Below are 22,616 nucleotides of genomic sequence, written 5' to 3'. Positions count from 1 at the left end.
GCCTCCTAGGCCGCCTCCCACTAGGCAATGGCCCAGCCTACCTGGCCAGGGACTGGGCCGGCCCATACCTTTTAACCCTTGCCTGCCTACCACCAAGGCTCAGGCCACCCTTGGAGAACTCTTGGTGCCAGGTGCCCTCAGGGTGTCCAGCATGGCCAAGAAGAGAGCCTGGACCTCCTTCCTCACCCCATACACCCAGCAGAAAACTGGGGAAGGGTTAAGGGCGATGGCAGTGGCGGCTGCCTCTGGTGCTGCCTAAGTTCCTAATCAGACCCTGACCAGTCCAGGATATTACCTGGGAACTGGGGTCTGGTGAGGTGTTAAGGATCCTGGTGGCCCAGGAATATAAATCTGTACATCGTGTGTGTCTCTTGGCAGTCTGCATCCCATTCCTGAGGTTCCTACCCTTTCCTTCCAGGGCCAGGCAGGGGTGTGAGAAGGTCTTAGGGCAATTCCTACCTTCACTGAGGTAACAGTTTCTCAGCTGGGGATAGAGGAGGTATACTTTTCTAAGGAGAGACCAGGTCTCAAGACCCTACCACTTTCTGCAGTTCCAGGAGAAATCATCCTAAAAACCAACAAAGCACGAATGTGTTTTAACCCCTCGCGATCCCTACAAACCTGGGTGAATGGCGCAGACCCAGCTTCTCATAACCAGCTTGTAGATGTGGAAGCTGAGGCCTAGAGAGGTGAAGAGGCCTGATTCTGATCACAGAGGCATAAGAGCAGGTCAAATCAGATCTTGGGGGGTTGGGTCCTGGGTTGAAGGCACACAGGCTACTCCGGCAAGGGAGTGGGAGTGGGAAAGGGGACTCATGCTGCTCCACGTCCACACTAGGTTCCCCAACCCCATTCTTCCACCTTGGGCATTTATGGCCAAGAGTCAAGGAAACTGAGGGCTCTGAGTACTGTTTCCCCCACACCACCACCTGGGCTATGGACCTGCACAGCATACGCCACACATTCTGTGCTCCACTTGGGACCATCTGCTCTGTGACCTCAGGGCCCAAGCCCTGCCCAGGCCCCTGCAGCAGTTCATGCTGTGAGATGAAAGGGCAGAGTGAGGCAAATTGCCTGCCTGCTTGGCAGGTGGGCCAAGCCTGGAGAGGAGCTCCCTTTGTATCAGCAATGCCCCACATACATGCCCACCTTTCTTCCTGGGTATGAGATTTCCAGCATGGAACACAAAGGCTCCTTTTATCACCCCCTTCTCCCTCCACCCCTGACCCTTGTGCTGCCCAGGGTTGGTAGAGGCAGCAGCCATAAGATGGGCAGCTGGGAGTTGGTGGGGAGTGTCCTCTGAACCATGGCCTCTCCCACCTCTTGGTAAACACCAAGAATGTTGGAAAGAGGGATGTTTACAGAATCATACATGAGAAGGACAAGAGTATCTGGCTGGCAATGCAGATTGAGTCTCAAGGCTTAGTTTTTTCATCTGAAAAACAGGTAACTGGTGCTTACAGAGCCAAGAGAAGCCAAAGTCACTTTGGAAGTCATTTCAGAGTGCAAAGTCACTCACACCACGTAATTAATGACTGTCAATAACAACAATAATAACCTCAAGCAGAGGTGGGCTGGTGCAGGAGTAAGGAGGAGAAAGAAGGTAACTGGGCCTCTTGGGCCAGGCACACAGGCAAGGCAGTCACACACACACATTATTGCCCTGGTCAACAAATTTTAACAGCCTAGAAGCTGGCCAACCTCCAAGCACCACCTCCGCTGGGACGTGAGCTTCAGATGGCCTCATGGAGAAGAGGAAGTAGTGGGTCTGGGGCTCAATCCAGCTCTGCCACTAACTGGCTGTGTGACTGCTTGGACAAGTTCCTTAACCTCTCTGGGTCTCAGTGTCCTCATCTGTAAAAATGGGGGTGATGATGACCATATGTACCTCACAGGGTTGTTGTGAGCACAAAGGAGTTAATACATTTAAAGCTTGCTTAGGATAGTGCATGGCCTGAGCTAAGTGCTCAGTATGTACTGGCTGTCACAATTACAAGTATCCCAAAGTCAGGAATCAAAATATGTATATATATGAGGTCTGTCCAGAAAAAAATCCAGCCATTGTTAATATAACGAGGACAGTTTGCACGACATCGATGTAACCTGGAAGCCAAGGAGAGTGGACTGGAATGCACATGCATAAACAATGACGGCCTCACTGTACTAATCAGCAGGGGCGGTAGATGTTGTTGAGTCAGCATGTGTATTGTGTGGCTATAGCATTCAAAATGACTGAATGAGTAGAGCAACAAATCTGCATCAAATTTTGCAGAAACTATTCAGGTGATTCAGAAGGCCGCAGCTATGGGCAATTGGTGATTGGCAGCTTCATCATGTCTCGTCCAGAGTTTTTTGGTGAAACATCAAATTACTCAGATGACTCAGCCCCACTAAAGCCCAGATTTGGTGCCTTGTGACTTCTGGCTTTTCCCAAAACTAAAGTCACCTTTGAAAGGGAAGAGATTTCAGACCATCCATCAGATTCAGGAAAATATGACAGGGCACCTGGTGGTGATTAGGAGTATTGTGTGAGGTCCCAAGGTGCCTACTTTGAAGGAGACTGAGGCATCATTGTCTGATGTACAATGTTTCTTTTATCACTAAATTTTATCAATAAATGTCTCTATTTTTCATATTTATATGGATGGATACTTTCTGGATAGACCTCCTTTATATGGCAAAGGCGGTATCCCTCAGCCTTAAAACCCTCCCTACTTGCTACTCAGACCTGGAACCCTCTCTACTCATTAAACCAGACGTATCTGAAACAGAGGTGTTTTCCCTCATTATCCAACCTCTCCTTACTCAACATAAAAAATGCAGGAACCAAATATATTTACACAACACAGTACCCTTACTATACCAATTCTTGCCACTGGAACTCAGGAAAATAAAAATATTTGGATAGGTTTTTGAGTTAGAACCATTATTCTTCATTATCTGAACTTTTCCTACTCACTATGTAAAGTGCACAAACATTTTTTTTTTGTAACAGCCAGTTTATTAACACACCACCGGATCCATGTGACAAAGAGGAAGAGCAAAAGAACTGGCAGAAAATCACATATCTATCTATCTATCTGTCTATCTATCTATCTATCTGTGTGTGTGTGTATAAAATGCAAAACCAAAATACCTTCAGACAACTCGGGGGTCTTTCACTGTCTGAAATATCTGAACTCTCCTCAGAATTCAGATTGAGACAGTGAGGGATGCTTGTTTTGTTATTAATAGGTTTGGACAAACGTTTTAGGTAAATAAGATGGGTATGGTGTCTCGTTCCTCAAACTTTCACTGCTGTCTATAAGAAATGCAGAAACAAAACATAACTGAATAACATGTTACTTTCTCACTATCCAGATTCTCCCTGTCCTCAGAAACAAGGAGATTTGGACAGCATGGGAACCTTGTTGTTGTCATTGTTACTACTGGATGAGCCTGATTCTAACACCCAGTGACTACACCCCCAGACTTGCCCCACAGAGGTTGAATAAGCTTAGCACCAGGATTTATACTCTTACTACTGAGAGAAGGGGGACAAACCCTTGCCCCATCCCACCTCTATCAAGCCTGGACGTCCCTGGCCTAGAATGGACTTTTTTCAGGCCAGAAAGGCAGGGATCATGAACCCAGGGTCAAGACCAGGAGATGGGGGTGACACCACCTAGAAGAATCACACATACCCTTGAGTCTCCCACCCCAACATATTTGCTCATCCCCACCATGGGACAGCCCCCAACCTCGCAAGGCTGGAAATATGACGCAGACCTCGCAGACTCCAAGAGAGTGAATGAATAATTCAGGGTATTCTTCCACAGTTGGGGAGGGTGGGGAGCACGGGAACAGTTCTATGCCCTCCTGGGGCAGGGTGAGAAATGAAAGTTCTGTGTAAGATCACTGGGTGGTGACGGGGGAAATCACATACAAAACCCACTTCAGCCACATGAGGCCCATGAGGTTGCTTGTTCTTGCTCATGGTAAGAGAAATATTTGGGGTGAACATCACAGACAAGAAGAACAGCAGAACCTCCAAATTTAAGGCAGGGTATAATGGGACCCCTGTCCTTCTGGCTCAAAGGAGACGGAAAGTGTGTGTTAAGAAGGAGGGAGATCTGAACAGGGAGGAGGGGCATGGTAAGGGATAGAACAGGGGCCTGGGGGTGGGAAAGGACGAAGGGACAGGACAGGAAGGAAAGTAGGGAACAAGACAAAATCAATGATGGAGGTCAGAACGCTGGACAGAAGAGGAGCCAAGACACTGGCCAGGTGATGGGATGGAGTGAGGCTTAGGACAATGGTTAGAGAAAAAGTAGGGGGCAGCAGGGGACAAAAAAGCAGAAGAGGGGTCAGGGTTGGTATAGAACAGTAACCAGAAGACATGATGGGGGACAGGCCAAGGCAGTGGTCAAAGGAAGAGATAGGAAAATGGGCAGGTGCAAGATGGAGGTGAGGAACAGGAAAAGACTGGGGCAGAATGAGGATAAGAATGAGGACAGTGTTGAGACAAGAGAAGACAGGAGAAAACAGCACATGGTTGGGGGCAGGAATAGGGCAGGAGATAGAGGAACAATCTAAAGGCGGTTAGCCAGGATAGAGACCAGGAGCCAGGAGAAGGACCAGGGGGATAGTACAGGGTGGGGAGAAAGTACAGAAGATCGAGGTCAGGAATCTGTACAGGTGTGGATGGGACTTGCGTAAGGGGTACAGGATAGGACTATAAGGGGTTCAGAGACTGGATAAGAGTTTAGGGAACAGACAGGTCAAGCATCAGGACAGAAACTGGGGTGATCAAGACAAGGCAAGGTGAACATCAGAGATGGAACAGGGTCAGGCCAAGGATCCTGAGAACAGAATTGGATGGAATTTGGGGTAAGGACTAAGTTTAGGGGGACAAAACAAGGGTCGAGGATGCCGCCAGGCCAGAATATGGTCAGGTCAGAGGCCAGACCAGAGGTCCTGGGGTCAAGACCAGTCCGGGTCTGAGATTTAAAACAGATGTAGTAAGGTTCGGCAGGGGTCAGAGGTCAGGGGTCCACGCAGGTACATCCCTCTTCGGAGTGCGGGGCCTCACCCCGCCCAGTCTCTTCCCTTGCTCAAGCGGGCATTACTCACCCAGGGTCCTCGCCCCGTGGCACAGGCAGGGTAGGTGTGGACCGGGAATGATGGTGGGAGCGCCCCTTTCTCGCCAATCCTCTGCTTGTTCCCGGGCTCGCGCCCGCTCTCTTTTCGCGCTCTGCGGTGGGCCGAGTTCGGTGGCCCCACTGTTAGCTGTGGGGGCCAGATGGGGGGGCGTGGGGAGGGTGGGAGAACAGCGCGTGCTGCGACGCTGGCGGTGGACCCGGGCCCCTTCTTCACCGGTAACTCGAGTCTGTCCGTTCGCGGCTGCACCGCCGCTGAGCTCCAGCCTGCGGGGAGGGGGGGGGGAGATGGGGGAGCTGACAGGGGGCGGGACGCGAGACCACAGCAGCGGCGGAGACCAAGTGCGCAGGCGCCAGCTCGGGTCCTCGAGCGGGGGGGGGGGGGGGGGAACGCCAGGAGGGAACCAACTGGGAGCGCCTGCGCACATGCTTTCTGAAGGGCGGCAGAGCTCTCCTCTCCTCTAGCCACGCCCTCTTAGTGATGAGTCTGGCGCCCCTACCCCTCCTAACGAACCACGAGGCAGTAGCTCAAACTGTGTTGTATCAGCTACCACCACACTTCTAAACACTCCCAATTACCCTCCATGCCCCAAATGCACCCCCAACCACCCTTCATTATCCCCTAAATTGTATCCCCAAACTACTACTCATTGATTTCAAGGAATATCCCCAATCTGCCTTCCATGAACATCCAAGCTATACAAACTACCCTCCACTACCCCCAATTCGTTCCCCCAAATCATCTGCAATTAGCCCTGAAACCATTAACCTCCAAAAAGCACTTTCAAATCACCTTCCATCTACCCCCAATATACACCCCAAACACCCTCTATTGACCCCAAACTACTCTCCATGTACCCTTCTAACCATACTCTATTAATTCCCAAATGGCTCTTCAAGAGCCCTCAACACCAACCCAAACATTCTCAACTACTTTTGATGTGGCCCCCACCTGTACCTTAAATCAATTTCAATAGTTACTGGTTCCACCTCCAAACCATGTTCCATGAACCCTCTACCAAATCTTTCATTGACCAACCCCATACCCTGCAACCCTTATCAATATCCCATGTAGTCCCAACTACTTAATGTGATCCTTTAACTGCACTTCAAACTACGCTCCAACACCCTCTCCACCTCCAAACCACACTCCACTGATCCAAATTCCACCCCCAAAGCACTTTCCAACAGTCCTCAAATATAGCTCCAAGTAACCACCAACCTTCTCTCTGTAGTTACCCAATTGGACCCCCAAATCATACTTTAGTGACCCAAATATATTAAAAACACCCTCCAATTTTCAACCTTTTTCATCTTATGGTACACATAAACTAATTACTAAAATTCTGTGGTAAGGCCCTGGCTGGGTAGCACAGTTGATTAGAGCATTGTCCCGATAAGCCAGGGTTGCCGGTTAGACCCTGGGTCAGGGCACATACAAGAATCAACCAATGAATCAACCAATGAATGCATAAATGAGTGCGACTACAAATTGATCTCTCTCTCTCTCTCTCTCTCTCAAATCAATAAAAAAAATTAAAAATAAAATACAATTCTGTGGCACACAAAAAACATGTTAATATTTTAGCCAATCTGACAAAAATAGGTATGATTTTTGATTTGTTCACACTGGAGAGCTATTATTGTGTTGTCTGTTGTCATTTTTTTAATTAATTAATTAGTTTGTTTATTTATTTATTTTATTTTTAGAGAGAGGGGAAAGGAGAGAGAGAGGGAGAGAAACGTCATTGTGTGGTTGCCTCTCGCTCGTGCCCCCAACTGGGGACCTGACGTGCAACCTAGTCATGTGCCCTGACTGGGAATCAAACCAGCGACACTTGGCTCGCAGGCCAACACTCAATCCACTGAGCCAAAGCATCAAGGGCTGTTGTTTTTTTTTAATTTGACAATCTAAGGGAAAAGAGGTCAGTGTCCCAGACTAAATAGTCAGGTAATGCATGTTTTAAGGATTTTTGTAGCACACCCCTTGCAGCATACTGGTTGAAAAATCACTGTTTTATAGTAGCCCCTGATGCTATCTGTAAACACCCCCCATTTATCTTCCTAATCTCCCAACTATACCTCCAAATCACTTTCCAGTGACCTCCCAATCCCACCTCAATCTTCCCTTTGATGGCTCCAACTGCACGGAATCACTTTCCAATGGCTCCTAATTATACCCTCAAACTGACTTTATAAACCCCAAGCACAACACCTAAGTCCCTCCAATAATTCCCAAATCTACCCCCAAGCCATTTGTGGCTGCTGTAAAAATTATCACAAACTTAATAGCTTAAGACATAAGGAATTTATTCTCTCACAGGTCTGGGAGCCAGAAGATCAAAATCAAGGTGCCAGCAGGGCCATACTTCCTCCAGAGGCTCTAGGGTAGACTGTTGCCTCCTCTTTTGGTGGCTGTCAGCATTTCTTGGCTTGTGTCAGCATCACTACAGTCTCTGTTTCCATGACCACATTCTGTTCTCCTTTCCTGTCAACTCTGCCTTTGCCTCTCTCTTTATAAAGAAACTTGTGATTACAATTAGGTCCCATTCAGATAATCCAGGATAATCTCCCCATCTCAAAACCCTTAATTTAATTACATCTGCAATCCTTCTTTTTGCACATAAGGTAACATTCACAGATTCCAGAGATTTGGACATGGACACCTTTGGGAGAGACATTAGTCAGCCTCCCACACCATCCTGTGACAGTTAACAGCTCTACTCCCTCAGAAGACCAAGCCCTGTCTTTAAACACTCACTATCTTCTCATAGTACCTCCAAATGCACCCCAAACCATCTTCCAACCCCCAGCTTTATTCCCAATTTACCCCCCAATATCTACCATCTGCACTCTTAAACTGTCCTCTAACAGCCCCATTTCTCTTGAAGACCTTAACGTGATCATTCAGTTGCAAGCAAGCTGTCCTGTAGTAGACCCCAACTTCACCCCAAGCCACCCTCTATCACCACTGTCATCTATATCTAAACATCCACAACTTCACCACCCAGCTGCCCTGTTTCCTCCTTCAATATCTCCCATTTACCCCACCCTGCAGTTGGCTCTCAATGAAACCTCAGCTGCATGAGAGAAGGAGGGAGAGAAGATGAGGGTGGGGAGCAGTGTTGAAAAAAGTTGTGAAGTTGTGAGCAAGAGCTTAAAAGAGAGAGGCTGAGAGAGGTGGCAAATGGGTTTATTGGGTAGGATATGTGATGGAAAGCACTTATGGAAATATTTGGGATGTGTGTATGAATCTGGTGTTTGTAGGATTGGGGTGTGTTACAGGATAATTAACCTGTGGGTCTAATGCTGTAAATTTTGTCTCCCACTCTGCTGCAAGTCTTTTAACTTTGTAGTATCTTTCATCGGATTATCATTTTATATTTTGACGTGGTAAAACTGGAAAAAATGGTAGAGCATGATGGTATAGAGTGCCTGGGTTCCAATCCCAGGTTTTATAAACTGGGTGACCAAAGACAAGTGGCAAGCTTGTTGTAGCTTAGTTTCCTGATCTATAGGTTAGGATAATAAATGTAACCCTCCTCAGGGGTCTGTTGTGGGGATTAAAATGAATTTAGGCAGATAAAGTGCCAAAAATAGCCGACAAATAAATGTTACTTTTCTTTATATGTTTTGCTTGTTTCTTGTTTAAGAAAGCCTTCTTTTTGCCAAAGTTTTAAAGGTGTTCTCCAAAAACATTTTGTTCTGATATATATTTTTAAGATTTTATTTATTTATTTTTAGAGAGAGGGGAAGGGAGGGAGAAAGAGAGGGAGAGAAACGTCAACGTGTGGTTGCCTCTCATGCGCCCCCAACTGGGGACCTGGCCAGTAACCCGGACGTGTGCTCTGACTGGGAATTGAATTGGCAACCCTTTGGTTCGCAGGCAGGCGCTCAATCCACTGAATCACACCAGCCAGGCCCTGATATTTTTTTGATTTAAAAAAGTGTTTAGATCTCTAGTCAATTTGGGATTAATTTTTCTGAATTATGTAAATTAGGAATCTAATCCTGCCTCCTAAAAGAGCATCATTTCTCCCCCAACCATCTTAGTAAATAGCCCATCTCTCTTCCAGTGACTTGAAATATCGTTTTTACCACTTACTGATTCCCACAAATACTTAGGTCGATTTTTTTTTTCTATGCCATTGATCTAGTTTTCTAATCCTACTCCTATATCATAGTTTTTAAAAAATGTGTTTTATTTATTTATTTTTAGAGAGAGGGGGAGGGAGAGAGAGAAGGAGAGGAACATCAATGTGCGAGAGGTATATCAGTTACCTCTTGCATGCCCCCAACTGGGGGCCTGGACTGCAACCCAGGCATATGCCTTAACTCAGAATCAAACCAGCGACCTTTTGGTTCACAGGCCGGCACTCAGTCCACTGAGCCACACCAGCCAGGGCAACAATGTTTTAATTACTAGAATTTGTAATATATTTTGAATTTGGCAAGACAATACCCTCCAATTTCTTCTTTTATAAAATTAGACGTTCTTACATACTTAAGGCATCATAGGAGTTTTAACATCAGGTCTACAACTTCCATTTTGGAATTTTTATTGGTAATGTATTGCTTTTTCAAAGAGTAATTTGTGGAAGAATTGTCTTGTGTGGATAATGGTTTTGTGTGAGTGTGCAGGGGTGCAGGTGTTTAACAAGCCAACTTGGGGAATAAGGGTGTCAATACAAAAAGGTACAAGACAACATGGGCAACAGCAGACCCTCCATATCACCCTGCCCAGGCTCTGTAGCTTCAGCTTCACTGGAGAGGACACTCCAGCGTCATCGCAAGATGTCGATTCAACACGGGAGGAGACAGATACCGTGTCACTCCCGAGTCGGACTGCACAGCCATTCTCGGCGGTGCAGATAGACTCTTAAGAAGCTACACCATCGTCTCTCGAGACGGACGGCTGCCGACGACAAGACAAATAGGAGCTCAGTGAAGTTCCTGGAGGTCCAACTGATGGGCAGGGTCTTTAGATATTGGAAAGGAGGAAGGGAAGTTTGTAGATCCAGGTGTTCTTTGAGCTGGCTGTGCCGTTCAGAATATGGGTGGAAACTCACTGTGTGCAAGCTGGCTTGCATGTATCTAGCATACAGAGGAGCTCAACAAATGTTTGTTCAATCAGTGCACAACTGAATAAATCAATTAATTTTTGGAGAGTCTATTGTATGCCAAACAACCTTTTCATAAATTATCTCTAATTCTTATGACAACCCTGCCCTGCCAGACCGTTACTATGGCCCCCATTTAACAGGTTGGGAAAGTTTAGGCTCAGAGAGGTGAAGACTCTTGCCCATATCTAAAACCTGATCTTTTTAATAAAGACTTTATTTATTTTTAAAGGTGAAGGTAAGGAGAGAGGGAAACATCAATGTGTGGTTGCCTCTCGAGCGCCCCAAACTGGGGAACTGGCCCGTGACCGAGGCATGTGCCCTGACTGGGAATCAAACCAGCAACACTGCTTCTCAGGCCGATGCTCGATCCACTGAGCCATACCAGCCAGGGTAAACACTGGTCTTTATGATTCCAGAAGTCATTTACCTAGAAGACCAGATCTCATCTCCACCCTTCCACTCATTCATCCGTCAAGGATTTATTAAGCACCTACTGTGTAAGCACAGTAACCTAGTACAACAACCGCTCTAGATGACGTAGGCAGGCGGAGCGCTCCCAGGAAGACTGGGCGGCTGGACTGTGGGTACCGAAAGGGCGGGGTTTCTGTTCCACATTCCCAGGGAAATGTAGCCGCTTAGATTTGAGGTTGGAGCGAGGTCTAAGAATATTGGCCGAGAGGGGGCGCGGTTCCGCAGACAGAAACGTGGCCTGAAAATCTGAGCGCCAACTGGCCACTGGTGCGCAGGCGCAGAGGACCCGAGGCGAGGTTTAAAGTCTGGCAGAGGGGTGCTTTGCGACGAGGAGGTGTGGCTTAATTAAATTGCCTCTGGATGGTTTGCCTCTGTCTCTGAGGGCGTGGCCTAGGCTCCTCCTTCTCTGAATGAAGGTTGGCCAATCCAGTTTTCCCTCCGCGTCGGTGGCGTGGTTTAGGGCGGACTCTTGAACAGGCCCTTGACGATTGGTCGCCTCACTCAGAGGGCGGAGCCCGGCGAGCCGTCCTTCCTACGTGCGATCACTTCCTGTGGAGTTTCCCCAGTCCAGGGAGGAGGGGGAAGAGGATGAGGGGGAGGAGGGCGGTCGTACGGGGTTAGGTTCTGGGCTGGGGGAGGGTATAGGTCCGTTCGGGGCGGGGGATGACTCACAGCCCATCCCATCTCCCCGACGCCGCCCTCGCAGAGCTCACTCCATGGCTTAGCGGAGGAGGCAGTGGCGAGCAGGGGGAGGGGGACTCTTATTTTGTTAGGGGGATCGGGCTGAAGCCCGACCGGCCTGGCAGGGCTCGCCCGGGGCCGGGCGTCATGTCTCATGCAGCCGAGCCAGCTCGGGACGGCGTAGAGACCAGCGCGGAGGGCCCTCGAGCCGTGTTCGTGCTGTTGGAGGAGCACAGTCCGGCCGACTCAACTCAGCTGCTCAGGTGCGGGGCCGTTTGGGGCTAGTAGTGCTGACTGGGGTGTGCGGGAGCCTGATTTGGGTGCAGAGGGAGCCCCAGACTCGGATTAGAGGGCCTTGGCCTAGGCTGGAGGACGTCGGGGCTCCGGTCTTGGGGGAGGGGGGGCACCGAAGGAATCCGGCGGTGGCCTGCTTGGATTGAGGCTTAAAGGAGTCGTGGAAATGCATTAAGGGAGGCCTGGTTCAGATTTGGGGTGGGAGGGGGGCTTGACTGAGTCTAGAGGGACATATTCTGTTGTGTCCAGAAATTGGTCTAGGATAGCTGAACTTAGGGGACTGAGACTGATTAGAAGCTGAATTTGGGGTCCTTGAGTCAGGCATGAGGGGGATGAAGTTAAAGGGGTACTCTGTAGATGAGGCACTGATTTTAATGGACTTTATCTCAGTGTCAGAAAAGGGGTTCTGCGGGCAGAGGTGCAATCTTGGGAGCTTGGTGATTTACAGTGGCTGCTTGCTGGAGGCTGTGTTTGCAGATGATATGAATCTGGAGGGACTGGGGGCATCTCAGATATGCTGCCTGGGACCAGCCTAGTGAGTGTGTGTGAGCAAGAGAAGCAATATTAATCGAGACTTGACTAGAATAATCTCTTCACCCCTTCCCCATCCACCCAGCTGGATCAGATCAGGGATAGTGAAAAAGCCCTCACCGCACCACCCCCTCCCCCTGCCCACCGTTGGGGCTTGAATGGGAGACTGGCAGACAGAGGTGATGGAGATGGTGCTACCTCTTAGCTCAGAGAAGGCCTCAGACTTTATTTGGGAACCCAGAGGAGAGTCTTGCTCCTGTTGCCACCTGCCCTAACCTCTCAGCAAGCCAAGCCCTGCTTGCTCAACACACACACACACACACACACACACACACACACACACACACACTTTTTACCTCCTAATCTGTCTCTCAGACCCTGGGGGATAATCTTGAATCGGTCACCAGAACTGGAATGAACACCAATTGCCCCATCCCTGTCCTCACTTCTATCAGTGGCCTTGGAAGCCCCAAGTTCTGTGCAATGGGTATGTAAGCATGGGAGGGGGATTTGCCTACTTTCTTTCTGCCTGGAATTGTGCTGAGCTCAGCGGATCCTTGGGCTTCCTCTTCCCAACTTCCTGGGTGGTTTTAGGGCCCTGTCTGAGGATGAGGAAAGGAAGGAACACAGATCCTTTGGGAGGGGAGAGAATTCTTGTCAAGGGTTGTCACTCACAATCTCAGGATTCTAAATCTTTTACTAAATTCAAGGATGCGTATCCATCTGCGTGCATGTTGATGTCCCCTGCACCCTAGGGTCTTGACCCAGCATGGAAGGCTGAGCAGGAGCCTTTATGTATACTGATTCACCATCTTCTAATGCCTTTCTAACAGCCTAGATCATCACAGTAGTGGGAATAGTTGAAAGCAAGGGGTGTACATGGTTTCTTTTGTGTGTCAGTGGGTGTTGGTATCAGAGGCGTGTGTGTTTTGATCTATCCAAAAAAACAGGAGAGCTGTGGGCAGGCTCATCTGGCCAAGGAAAGAAAGCTCGCATAAAGTGGATATTCCACCCAATTCTTCTTCTCAATCTAGATTGTTGAACTGAGGGAAGCCTTTGATATTTCCATTTTTATTTGTGTATGTGTTGGCATCCCCTGAACTCTGACTGAGGTGGGAAAACTAATTTGCAAAGTGGTGGATCCTTCTATAAAGCGAATCTTTGAGCCCACTTCTCTTTGTGATGCATTCAGTTTGTGTTACAATGGGCTGTTATACTGAGGGATGCCTCTACCGTGCTGCATGTGTGTGGACAAACATGGGCTCACATTCAGCTGCCAGGAAAACAGTAGGGGGTGTGGGGGTGAGAGAACTCTAAATTCAATGTCAGGAAGCTTGCATACTGAATCTGCCTTCCTAAATTCTTTTTTTATTTTCCTCAACCCCAGGTTGTGGTTACACGTGAGTGTTAGAGCAAGGTGCTGGGATCCAGTCGCTCTTATTATTTTGAGTTTTAAGGGACTATGGGTAACACAGCAAGAGAATGGGGAGGGGAGAGGATTAGGGGGAGGGGAGAAGACTTGGGAATTCAAGGTAGTGGTATCCATGGAATGGCTGAATGTTAGAGATACACTATGTCCCTCCTTATCTCCCTCTCTATCTCTTTCTCGGAGGGGACTGAGATCTTTTCCTACAGTAAGTGACTACCACCCCTGCCTCACCCTCACCCTCCCTCAGCCTGAACTCTTTGCTTCCGGAATCCGGGATCGTTGCTGACATCGAATTAGAAAACGTACTTGATCCTGACAGCTTTTACGAGCTCAAAAGCCAGCCTTTACCATTACGCTCAAGGTATGTCTTCTCTGACTCCCTTCCTAACTCCTCAGGCCCTTCCATTCCTTCTTGGTGGGCAGGGGCCCTCAGTGCTAGCCCAACCCATTTTCTCTACCAGCTTGTATTTTCCTGATAGTAAAATGAGGGGCCAGAAAAAGCATGTCACATGAAAGAAGGTGGCCAAACTAGGATTATAGTGTCTCGGTCTAGACCTCAGCTGCCTTCCCCAACCCCATCTGCACACCCATTCATTCACAAATACAGCCTGCAGCATCCCTGGAGTGCTCAAAGATAGGGCGTGGCCTGCCCTACCTCAGCACCCAGGTAGGCGGAGTCATGCCCACAACTCTGCTCACCCCTCCCCCACTCAACAAACTCACCCACCCCAGGCCTTTGAGGAACCCCTGCTGGTCTCTTCTTTCCCCAAGCTGGGGAAGTCTAAATGTGCTGAGTCATGGGCCTGGGCTCTGAGAGAGGGGAGGGGACCTGGAAGAGGGGCAGGAAGAGAGGATTGTGAAATTTCTGAGATTTTCAAGACTGACTAGTCCTGGGACTAGAGGCCCAGGCAGGGGAGGAAGAAGGGCCTGCGATTGCCCTGTAGCCTGATGCCCACTCCCAGGAGCTAAGGGAGCATCTCTGGCCCCAAACTGAGCTTAGGAGCGCTCTGTATTCATTCACATCTACTGCCACAGCCTCAATTCTGCTTCCCTCTGCTCTCCTTTAAATAGGATAAAGCCCCTCTCCCAGAACCAGGCAGTGGCATCTCTGCTCAGTATATGAACAGACCCAAATCCAGGCTTTACCTTAAGGACTGAAGGCTAAAATTCCCCCACCAGACTGACCCCTGAGGGCTGCTACCAGGCTTGGTTCCTGTGATGACTCCATCATACTGTGACTCCTTAGGTTTGGGATGAGACTTTTAGCTTATCTGTGGCCCCATATTTCCCATTCCACAGCCTCCCAATATCACTGCAGGCCACACCAGCCACCCCAGCTACACTGTCTGCATCATCTTCTGCAGGGGGCTCCCGGACCCCTGCCATGTCATCATCATCTTCATCGCGGGTCTTGCTGCGGCAGCAGCTAATGCGGGCCCAGGCCCAGGAGCAGGAGAGGCGTGAGCGTCGGGAACAGGCTGCAGCCTCTCCCTTCCCCAGTCCTGCACCTGCCTCTCCTGCCATCTCTGTGGTTGGTGTCTCTACTGGGGGCCATACATTGGGCCGTCCTCCCCCTGCTCAGGTGCCCAGAGAGGTGCTCAAGGTAAGGTCCAGAGGCCCTGGAAGGGGCTCCTGGTGACTGGGAAGTGGTCCTGATGACTTTTACATAAGGTCCTGGGGCTCTAAGGAAGGTCTTTAGGTACTATTAGAGTAGGCTGTGCTAGTGTCCCATTGGGTTTAGGGTTTCTGACATGTCTTGTGGAATTGTGAGTGGCTCTTGGGGGCCATAGGATATCTTGGTGGACTCTGGAGGGTTGTAAGTGCCCCAAGGGGCCCTAGGGTCTGTGGAGTGGCTTTGTAGGAAAAGCTTCATGTATGTGTGATGCATTAGGAGTTCTTTGGCCATTGGGATGTCATGTGAAGCAGTATGTAGTTCCTGGGTGTGTTAGGTGGTGACAGACACAGGGGTGGAGTCTTGGGGACTGTGACAGAGGGAGCTCCAGAAACTGAGGGATTCTACTCTCCATGGGTGTATCCTAAGGGCTGTGAGGGGTTTCTGAGAAAGGGAATTTGAGTCATGGGGGAAACGTACCAGTATTTTGGGGGTCTCAGATTCTGTGCCTGGTTTGCCAAGAGTCACCCCTCTGAGACCTGTTCTACCTTGTTCCCTCCTGTACTTCCTCCCCCTTATTCTACAGGTGCAGACTCATCTGGAGAACCCAACACGCTACCACCTGCAGCAGGCACGCCGACAGCAGGTGAAACAGTACCTGTCCACCACACTTGGGCCCAAGCTGGCTTCCCAGGCCCTCACCCCACCACCGGGGGCTGCTAGTGCCCAGTCGCTCCCTGCCCCTGAGGCTGCCCATGCTACTGGCCCCACAGGCAGCGCCCCCAACAGCCCCATGGCACTACTCACCATCGGGTCCAGCTCAGAGAAGGAGGTATGTAGCTACAGACAACCTTTCTATGTTCCACCCTACAGCTTCTTCTAACCCTCTTCCATATTTACTTCCTCCCCCAGATTGATGATGTCATTGATGAGATCATCAGCCTGGAGTCCAGTTACAATGATGAGATGCTCAGCTATCTACCTGGAGGCACTGCAGGGCTGCAGCTCCCCAGCACAGTAAGGCCCTAAGATGGGAAGTTGTTCTAACAATTAGTGCATCCCTGTGTCACTGAGACTACACCAGGACTGTCACTTTGGATTATATTAAGATAGTGAGGAAACTGTATGATGATAACAGGGCATATCAGTGCCCTGGGGCCTTGTGTTGGATTGCATTGAAAGGTAGACCTTCTAGATTTTGATACATACAGGATGGGGACTTCATGGAGATATTAGGGCATAGCAAGGTGCTTGAGCTTTGCTGTGAATGAACCAGGAGATGGGACCCTTCTAGCATTTTGAATGTACCAAGAGATTGGAACGTACTGAAAGTCTCAAAACATGGTTTGGTTGGACCTTGAAGTGATTCCATGTACCATGTTTCTTGCAGTTAACTGCGCCAAGAGGCTGAGGTCTTATAGAGAGTGGATTAAACTTTCCACAGTAAGAGATATACCAATAAATTGTAACATTCTGGTTCTGTAACATCTCAAGGGTCCCATAACTTGCTTTGGGGTGTACCAAGTGACTGTAGCTTTGCTTCTTTCCAACTTATCAAGAGGATAAAAGCATATATAAAAATGGTACCAGTTTATCAGAACTTTTTATTGATTTGGACATGGCTAGAGATTGGGACCTTCTATTAAATGGATCCAGCAGATTGGTGGGGGTCTCAAGAGATGAAATCTCATCAAGAGATGGAACTAATTACAGATTAGTATGTTGCCCTAGAGTAATAACCAGGAGAGTGCCAAGGGGAAGAACAATCTCAGCAGACATGAAAGCAGTGCTAGTTGTGTAGTTGGAGAAGAACTCCTGGCTGATCAGAATATGCAAGAACATACTAGAGTTAGGACCTTGGTTCATGGTACCTGGAGACCATGTATGTAAGGTGGTACAACTCAGTCACAGCAAAAGATTGGAGATTGGGCTGGAACTCTCCAGAAGGCCAGATTTGGGATGGAAAATTGCCATAACAATTTCCCAAGGTCTGAGAAGATTGGGTTTGGGTGTCCCAAGGATGCTGAATTGGAATGTTGGGCTGGGTTGGGGGCTGGGAGTGCTAACAGACTGAAATGTTTCATTGAAGCCCACAAAGACCTTAAAAGGGTGGTTTTGCAGCATTTCTTCTCAGAGTCAGCCCCAGAGTTTGGGAAGAAGGGCCTCAGAGCTCACTGAGGGATTTGAGGGGCTGCCGGGGCATGATGAACAGGCTGGGCAGGCTCTAGTCCCCAGCAAAGCAGGATAGATCCACTTGACCCTGTCCTCCCTTATTGAGTCACCAAGTGAAATTCCCTTGAAGGAGAAGAAAGGTTCCTGTACTGAGTCAGCCAATCCTTGCACTGGGGGGGGGGTGTCTGTCTTTGGGGATGTGTGGAGGTTAAGGAGCCTGGTTCTGAGATGGGGCCGAGCGTGTGGTCTATTGCCAGCCATCCTTTCTCTGCCATGCCTTCCCCCAGCTGCCTGTGTCAGGGAATCTGCTTGATGTGTACAGTAGTCAGGGTGTGGCCACATCTACCATCACTGTCAGCAACTCCTGCCCAGCTGAGCTGCCCAACATCAAACGGGAAATCTCTGGTAAGGGCCAGACTTTTAGCCCCATGTCTACCAGGTCTGGGGGTGGGCCTGACTATGGGATAAGGGGTTTAAACAGACAGAAACAGGGACCCTTTGCCTTCTTTTTTCACATGGCTCATGGTCCTGCTGTCACTCCACTGACTTTCATCTTGGGTTTAACAAATGACCTATCGCCATGACTTCATAAGAAATAGTAAAAAGTGGCATTTAAAAAATTTACTTATTTTTATTGTACTTTTTCCATTTCCATGTATCCCCCTTATGCCCTCTTCCTCCTCCACCCCCCCCAAGAGTGGCATTTTTTCAAAAGTCACTTCCTCTGCCTGTGCCCATCAAAGCCTACCTCAGCAGCACATGCTGCCCTCCATCTTTTCCATGCCCAGAGGCCCTGACTGCCTCCGCTCTCTTCCAGAAACAGAAGCCAAGGCCCTTTTGAAGGAACGACAGAAGAAGGACAATCACAACCTAAGTGAGTGAGAGCACATGCCCTTGCCAGTGTGCTCTGCAGCCCTTCCTCGCTCTGTGCCCATGCTGCCTAGGGGGCCTCTCCCTGCAACAGTTTCCCAATGCCCCAATTTCTCCTCTTCCCTCCTTGGCCTGTTGATAACTCCTTCCCACTCTTTATCTCCCTTTTCTCTAAAGTTGAACGTCGCAGGCGATTCAACATTAACGACAGGATTAAGGAGCTGGGCACCCTCATCCCCAAGTCCAGTGACCCGTGAGTCTGGGCTGGGAGCCCCAGGCTGGCAGAAGGTGGGGCGGGGGCTGCACTCTCCTAAAGTTGGTTCCAGGGGGACCTCCCCTGGATGGGAACCACCCAATGGTTCTATTTCTCTGGCCCCTTCCCACCCCACCCAGCTTTCCTCATCCTGAGCCAGGGTTATAGCCTCTCACAATGTTCCCACCTAAAATTTTAGGTTCATGGCATTATGGTCCATGTGCCTTATCAGGTCACAGTATGACATAGGTACTTCATTTTCTGTTTTTTTCGTGCTTCCTTCATTTGTTCAGGAAACATTGAGCTTCTGCTTTGTGTCAGGTACTGTGCTAGGTCCTGAGGCAACCAGAGGGAATGAAACAGACAAAAATACCTGACCTCATGGAATTGATATTTTAGTGGGGGCAGACAGACAGCAAACGAGATAAATAAGTAAAATTCCTGCATTTATGATGAATGTTGTGGAGAAGAGTAAAGAATGGGAGGAAGAGTCCTAGCTGGTGTGGCTCAGTTGGTTGGGCATCATCCTGCAAACCAAAAGGTAGTCACTGGTTTGATTCCCAGTCAGGGCATATGCCTGGGTTGTGGGTTCGGTACTCTGTTGGAACATGTATGGAAGGCAACCAATCGATGTTTCTCTCTCGTATCAATGTTTCTCTCCTACTCTTTCTCCCTCCCTTTCCCTCTCTCTAAAGTTTAAAAATAAAAAAGGAGACCTGGCTGGTATGGCTCAGTGGATTGAATGCTGGCCTGTGAACAAAAAGTCGCCAGTTCAATTCCCGGTCAGGGCACATGCCTGGGGTGTGGGCCAGGTATCCAGTTGGAGGCGTGTGAAAGGCATCTCATCCATCTCTCTCACACTGATGTTTCTCTCCCTTTCTTCCTCTCTTTCCCTTTCTTTAAAAAATTTTTAAAAATTTAAAAAAAAGAATAGGAGGGAGATGGGGGAACATTGGGTTAGGGAGGGTTACAATTTGGGGTGAGGAGGATAGGGACAGAACAGTTCTCAGTGGACAAGACAACATTGGAATAAACAGCCTAAGGAAATGAGGCAGGAGTTCTGTGGATGTCTGGGGGAAGAGTGTTCAAGGCAGAGGGCATAGCTGGGCTGATAGCCCCAAGGTGGGAATGGCTTTCCATCTCCTGGGAGCATTGAGAAGCCAGTGTAGCTGTAGTTAGATAAACCAGGGTCAGAGGTGACAGGAGTAGTAAAGGGTTGGGTCAGAGAGGGCTTCCTAGTTTGGAAGGTTCCAGGCAGGAGGTGAACATTCCATACCCTTGATGTATCCCCACCTCTAGTTCTAGGCATGGGACAGGGTGCTCCATCTACTTGGCACAACACCCCCAGATCCTGAGAGAGTCCATATGCAGCACCCGCTTTTTCCTTCCCCCTCAACCCCACAGGGAGATGCGCTGGAACAAGGGCACAATCCTCAAAGCCTCTGTGGATTATATCCGCAAGTTGCAGAAGGAGCAGCAGCGCTCCAAAGACCTGGAGAGCCGGCAGCGATCCCTGGAGCAAGCCAACCGCAGCCTGCAGCTCCGAATTCAGGTCTGGAAGGAGGAGGTGGTGGCAGGGGTGAGGGGGGCTTCCTGAAGGCAGAGGCAGAGGAAGAACAGGCCAGAATTTCCCCTCCTGACATACATGGAGGATCCTGGGGCTTCCCAGCTCCCATCATCATGATAATGGTGATAAGTAGTAATCATAACATTAAAAAGAATAATAATGAATATTGGCTAGTGTGCATTGCATTTATCTTGTGCCATGCACTGTGACAAGACCTTATCTCCATTTACTAAGTTAATCGTCACAATAGCCCTATGAGACAGGAACCATTATGATATCCATTTTACAGACTGGGCCTCTGAAGCTCAGAAACTTTAAGCATCTTTCCAAAAGTTATGCAACAAGTGGTAGAGGCTGAATGTGAACCCAGAAAACCTGCCGTTCTAACTGTTGCATTCCTCTGCCTCTGAGGAGCTCTGAACTCCATCTATTCCCACACCTACCCCGTACTTTTTGCAGGAGCTCGAACTGCAGGCCCAGATCCATGGTCTGCCGGTCCCTCCCACCCCAGGGCTGGTCTCCCTGGCCACAACTTCAGCCTCTGACAGCCTCAAACCAGAGCAGCTGGACGTTGAGGAGGAGGGCAGGCCAGGCGTAGCAACGTTTCATGCAGGGGGGGGCCCTGCCCAGGGTGCCCCCCATCAGCAGCCCCCAGTGCCACCTTCAGATGCCCTTCTGGACCTTCACTTTCCCAGCGACCACCTGGGGGATCTAGGGGACCCCTTCCACCTGGGGCTGACGGACATTCTGATGGAGGAGGAGGAGGGGGTGTTGGGGGGACTGTCAGGGGATGCTCTGTCCCCACTTCGGGCTGCGTCTGACCCCCTGCTCTCTTCCGTGTCCCCCGCTGTCTCTAAGGCCAGCAGCCGCCGCAGCAGCTTCAGCATGGAAGAGGAGTCCTGATCAGGCCTCACCCCTTCCCTGGGATTTCCCCACCCAGGAAAGGAGGATAAATCAAGATGAGGTTCTGCCTTTCCCTTGCCCTCCCATGAGACTGCCCTGCTCAGGTGTTCTGGGGGAAGAGATGAGGCCCCACCTAATAACCAAGCAAGGAGGAGGAGTCAGGTGATGCCCCGGCCCTTCCCCACAGGCCCAGCCAGCACCATATCAGAACCTGTTCCCTGGAGATCATGGCCTTGTCCCTGCCCTGTGGGACCCACCCTTGCCCAGGTGAGGGAAGGGGACAGGGTGAAGTCTGTCCCTGTCCTCTGGGGAGTTCCCTAGCCAGGTCTGAGATAAGAATGTGTCAGAATACTTTTCCATCCCCTTTCATAATGGCCAGTCTACTCCATCCTCGCCAGGAAGAAGAGTCAAAATAATGGAGTTCCCACCTTGGGAGCTTAACCCTCTGTCCCTTTACTATGGTCCCTATCCTGCCCAGGGAAGAAACAAGTGAGGATGAGAGCCAGAGCCTCTACCTGGGACGTTGGGTCATGGCCTAGCAATGGAGAGGCCAGGTCACGTGGCTTCCCTATAGGAACAGCCCAGCACCAGTATTTCAGCTGTGGAAGAGTTTGTAAGATCAGGCCACCATGTGGAGATCACAGTCCTTATCCCTCAGCAACATCCCATCCAAGCATTCCACTGCAGGGAGGAGTGATACTTAGGGTCCTGTCCTTAACCTGAGAGAGAACATGGTGACTTAACCTTAGAAAGCTCTGAGCTGACCTTGCCTTTGGGGAAGGGGGGCAGATCTTGAAATCTTGTGGGTTGACATTCCAGACCTAGATCAGGAGTGAGATTTAGGCCCTTACCCTTGAGCAGAGATGCCTCCTTCCTTGAAGGATTGTTTGGGGAGGTGATGCGGAGTAGGGGATACTGAGTCCAGCATCCCGGAATTAACACCCATTACTTTTTTTTTTTTTAATGTGAAGAGGAACAGGATGAAGGAAGGGACACTTCTAGGGATTTCCCCAGCCTGCTAAAAAGTAGAAGCCTGTCCCACCAAGGCAGAGGCTTAGAGGAAGAGTTGTAAAAACATGTATCCCTCTTTTGTTTATCTGATTTTTTACTGACCCCACTACTCAAAAGTTGGTCACTCCCAACCTCTGGCCTCCATCCAGCTCTCCATTTGAAGGAATCTTCCCTGTTTCAGAATTATCAACAGACACTCCCTACCCCTCCTACTACGTATACCCAAGGTTGTCAGCTTTGGATTGTTGAGGCAAAGTCCCAAGAAGGGTGTACTGAGGGGTCCGTAGGTTTGTGATTAAATAAATGCTAGGCGTTTTGATGCGCTTTTAACTTTGGCAGAGTCTCCTGTCCTTGCTTTGTGCAGTAAGCATGGCTCATGCAGGCCAGGAGGGAGGAAGGAAGGTTCTTGGAAGAAATAGTTAATAGGGATGGATGGAAGAATTTAAGTAGAAATCAGGGCTGGAGGAAAACCTGCAAACAAAAACAATCAGTCCATAGTTACCTGTCAGTCACCCTCCTGACTGTTAAGTGCTTCACCTAGTGTATTGTAAGGAATATTCT

The 22,616-nt window shown here is 49.4% G+C and overlaps 1 protein-coding gene across 3 annotated transcripts; it reads left to right on the top strand.

Annotated features, from left to right (window-relative positions):
* Positions 1 to 11,361: 11,361 nt before the first annotated feature.
* TFE3 (transcription factor binding to IGHM enhancer 3) lies at positions 11,362 to 22,390 on the top strand. 3 transcript variants are annotated; one of them, XM_090263941.1, is made up of 10 exons: positions 11,362 to 11,676; positions 13,915 to 14,028; positions 14,967 to 15,270; positions 15,866 to 16,111; positions 16,192 to 16,296; positions 17,739 to 17,856; positions 18,269 to 18,325; positions 18,499 to 18,574; positions 19,979 to 20,126; positions 20,601 to 22,390. In XM_090263941.1, exons 1-10 carry the CDS (start codon positions 11,396 to 11,398, stop codon positions 21,042 to 21,044), a joined length of 1,893 nt encoding a protein of 630 aa, XP_090120067.1. In that variant the 5' UTR covers positions 11,362 to 11,395; the 3' UTR covers positions 21,045 to 22,390. The 3 variants fall into 3 exon arrangements, with proteins under 3 accessions (XP_090120067.1, XP_090120069.1, XP_090120068.1); XM_090263943.1 differs by lacking the exon at positions 11,362 to 11,676 and adding an exon at positions 12,634 to 12,725; XM_090263942.1 differs by lacking the exon at positions 11,362 to 11,676 and having other exon boundaries at positions 13,971 to 14,028; positions 15,032 to 15,270.
* The last annotated feature ends 226 nt before the right edge of the window (positions 22,391 to 22,616 follow it).

Source organism: Furipterus horrens, unplaced genomic scaffold (assembly GCF_987537825.1).
Source record: "Furipterus horrens unplaced genomic scaffold, mFurHor1.1.pri manual_scaffold_17, whole genome shotgun sequence".
NCBI classification, from domain to species: Eukaryota; Metazoa; Chordata; class Mammalia; order Chiroptera; family Furipteridae; genus Furipterus; species Furipterus horrens.
Note: the sequence above shows the minus strand (reverse complement) of the source record. Positions and strands in the feature narration are given on the sequence as shown.

Excerpts from the sequence above, each read along its gene's own strand:
- TFE3 (XM_090263941.1), top strand. The coding sequence starts at position 11,396 with ATGACTCACAGCCCATCCCATCTCCCCGACGCCGCCCTCGCAGAGCTC. Across the intron at positions 14,029-14,966 it reads CCTTTACCATTACGCTCAAG|CCTCCCAATATCACTGCAGG; the intron begins GTATGTCTTCTC and ends CCCATTCCACAG. Across the intron at positions 18,575-19,978 it reads ATCCCCAAGTCCAGTGACCC|GGAGATGCGCTGGAACAAGG; the intron begins GTGAGTCTGGGC and ends TCAACCCCACAG.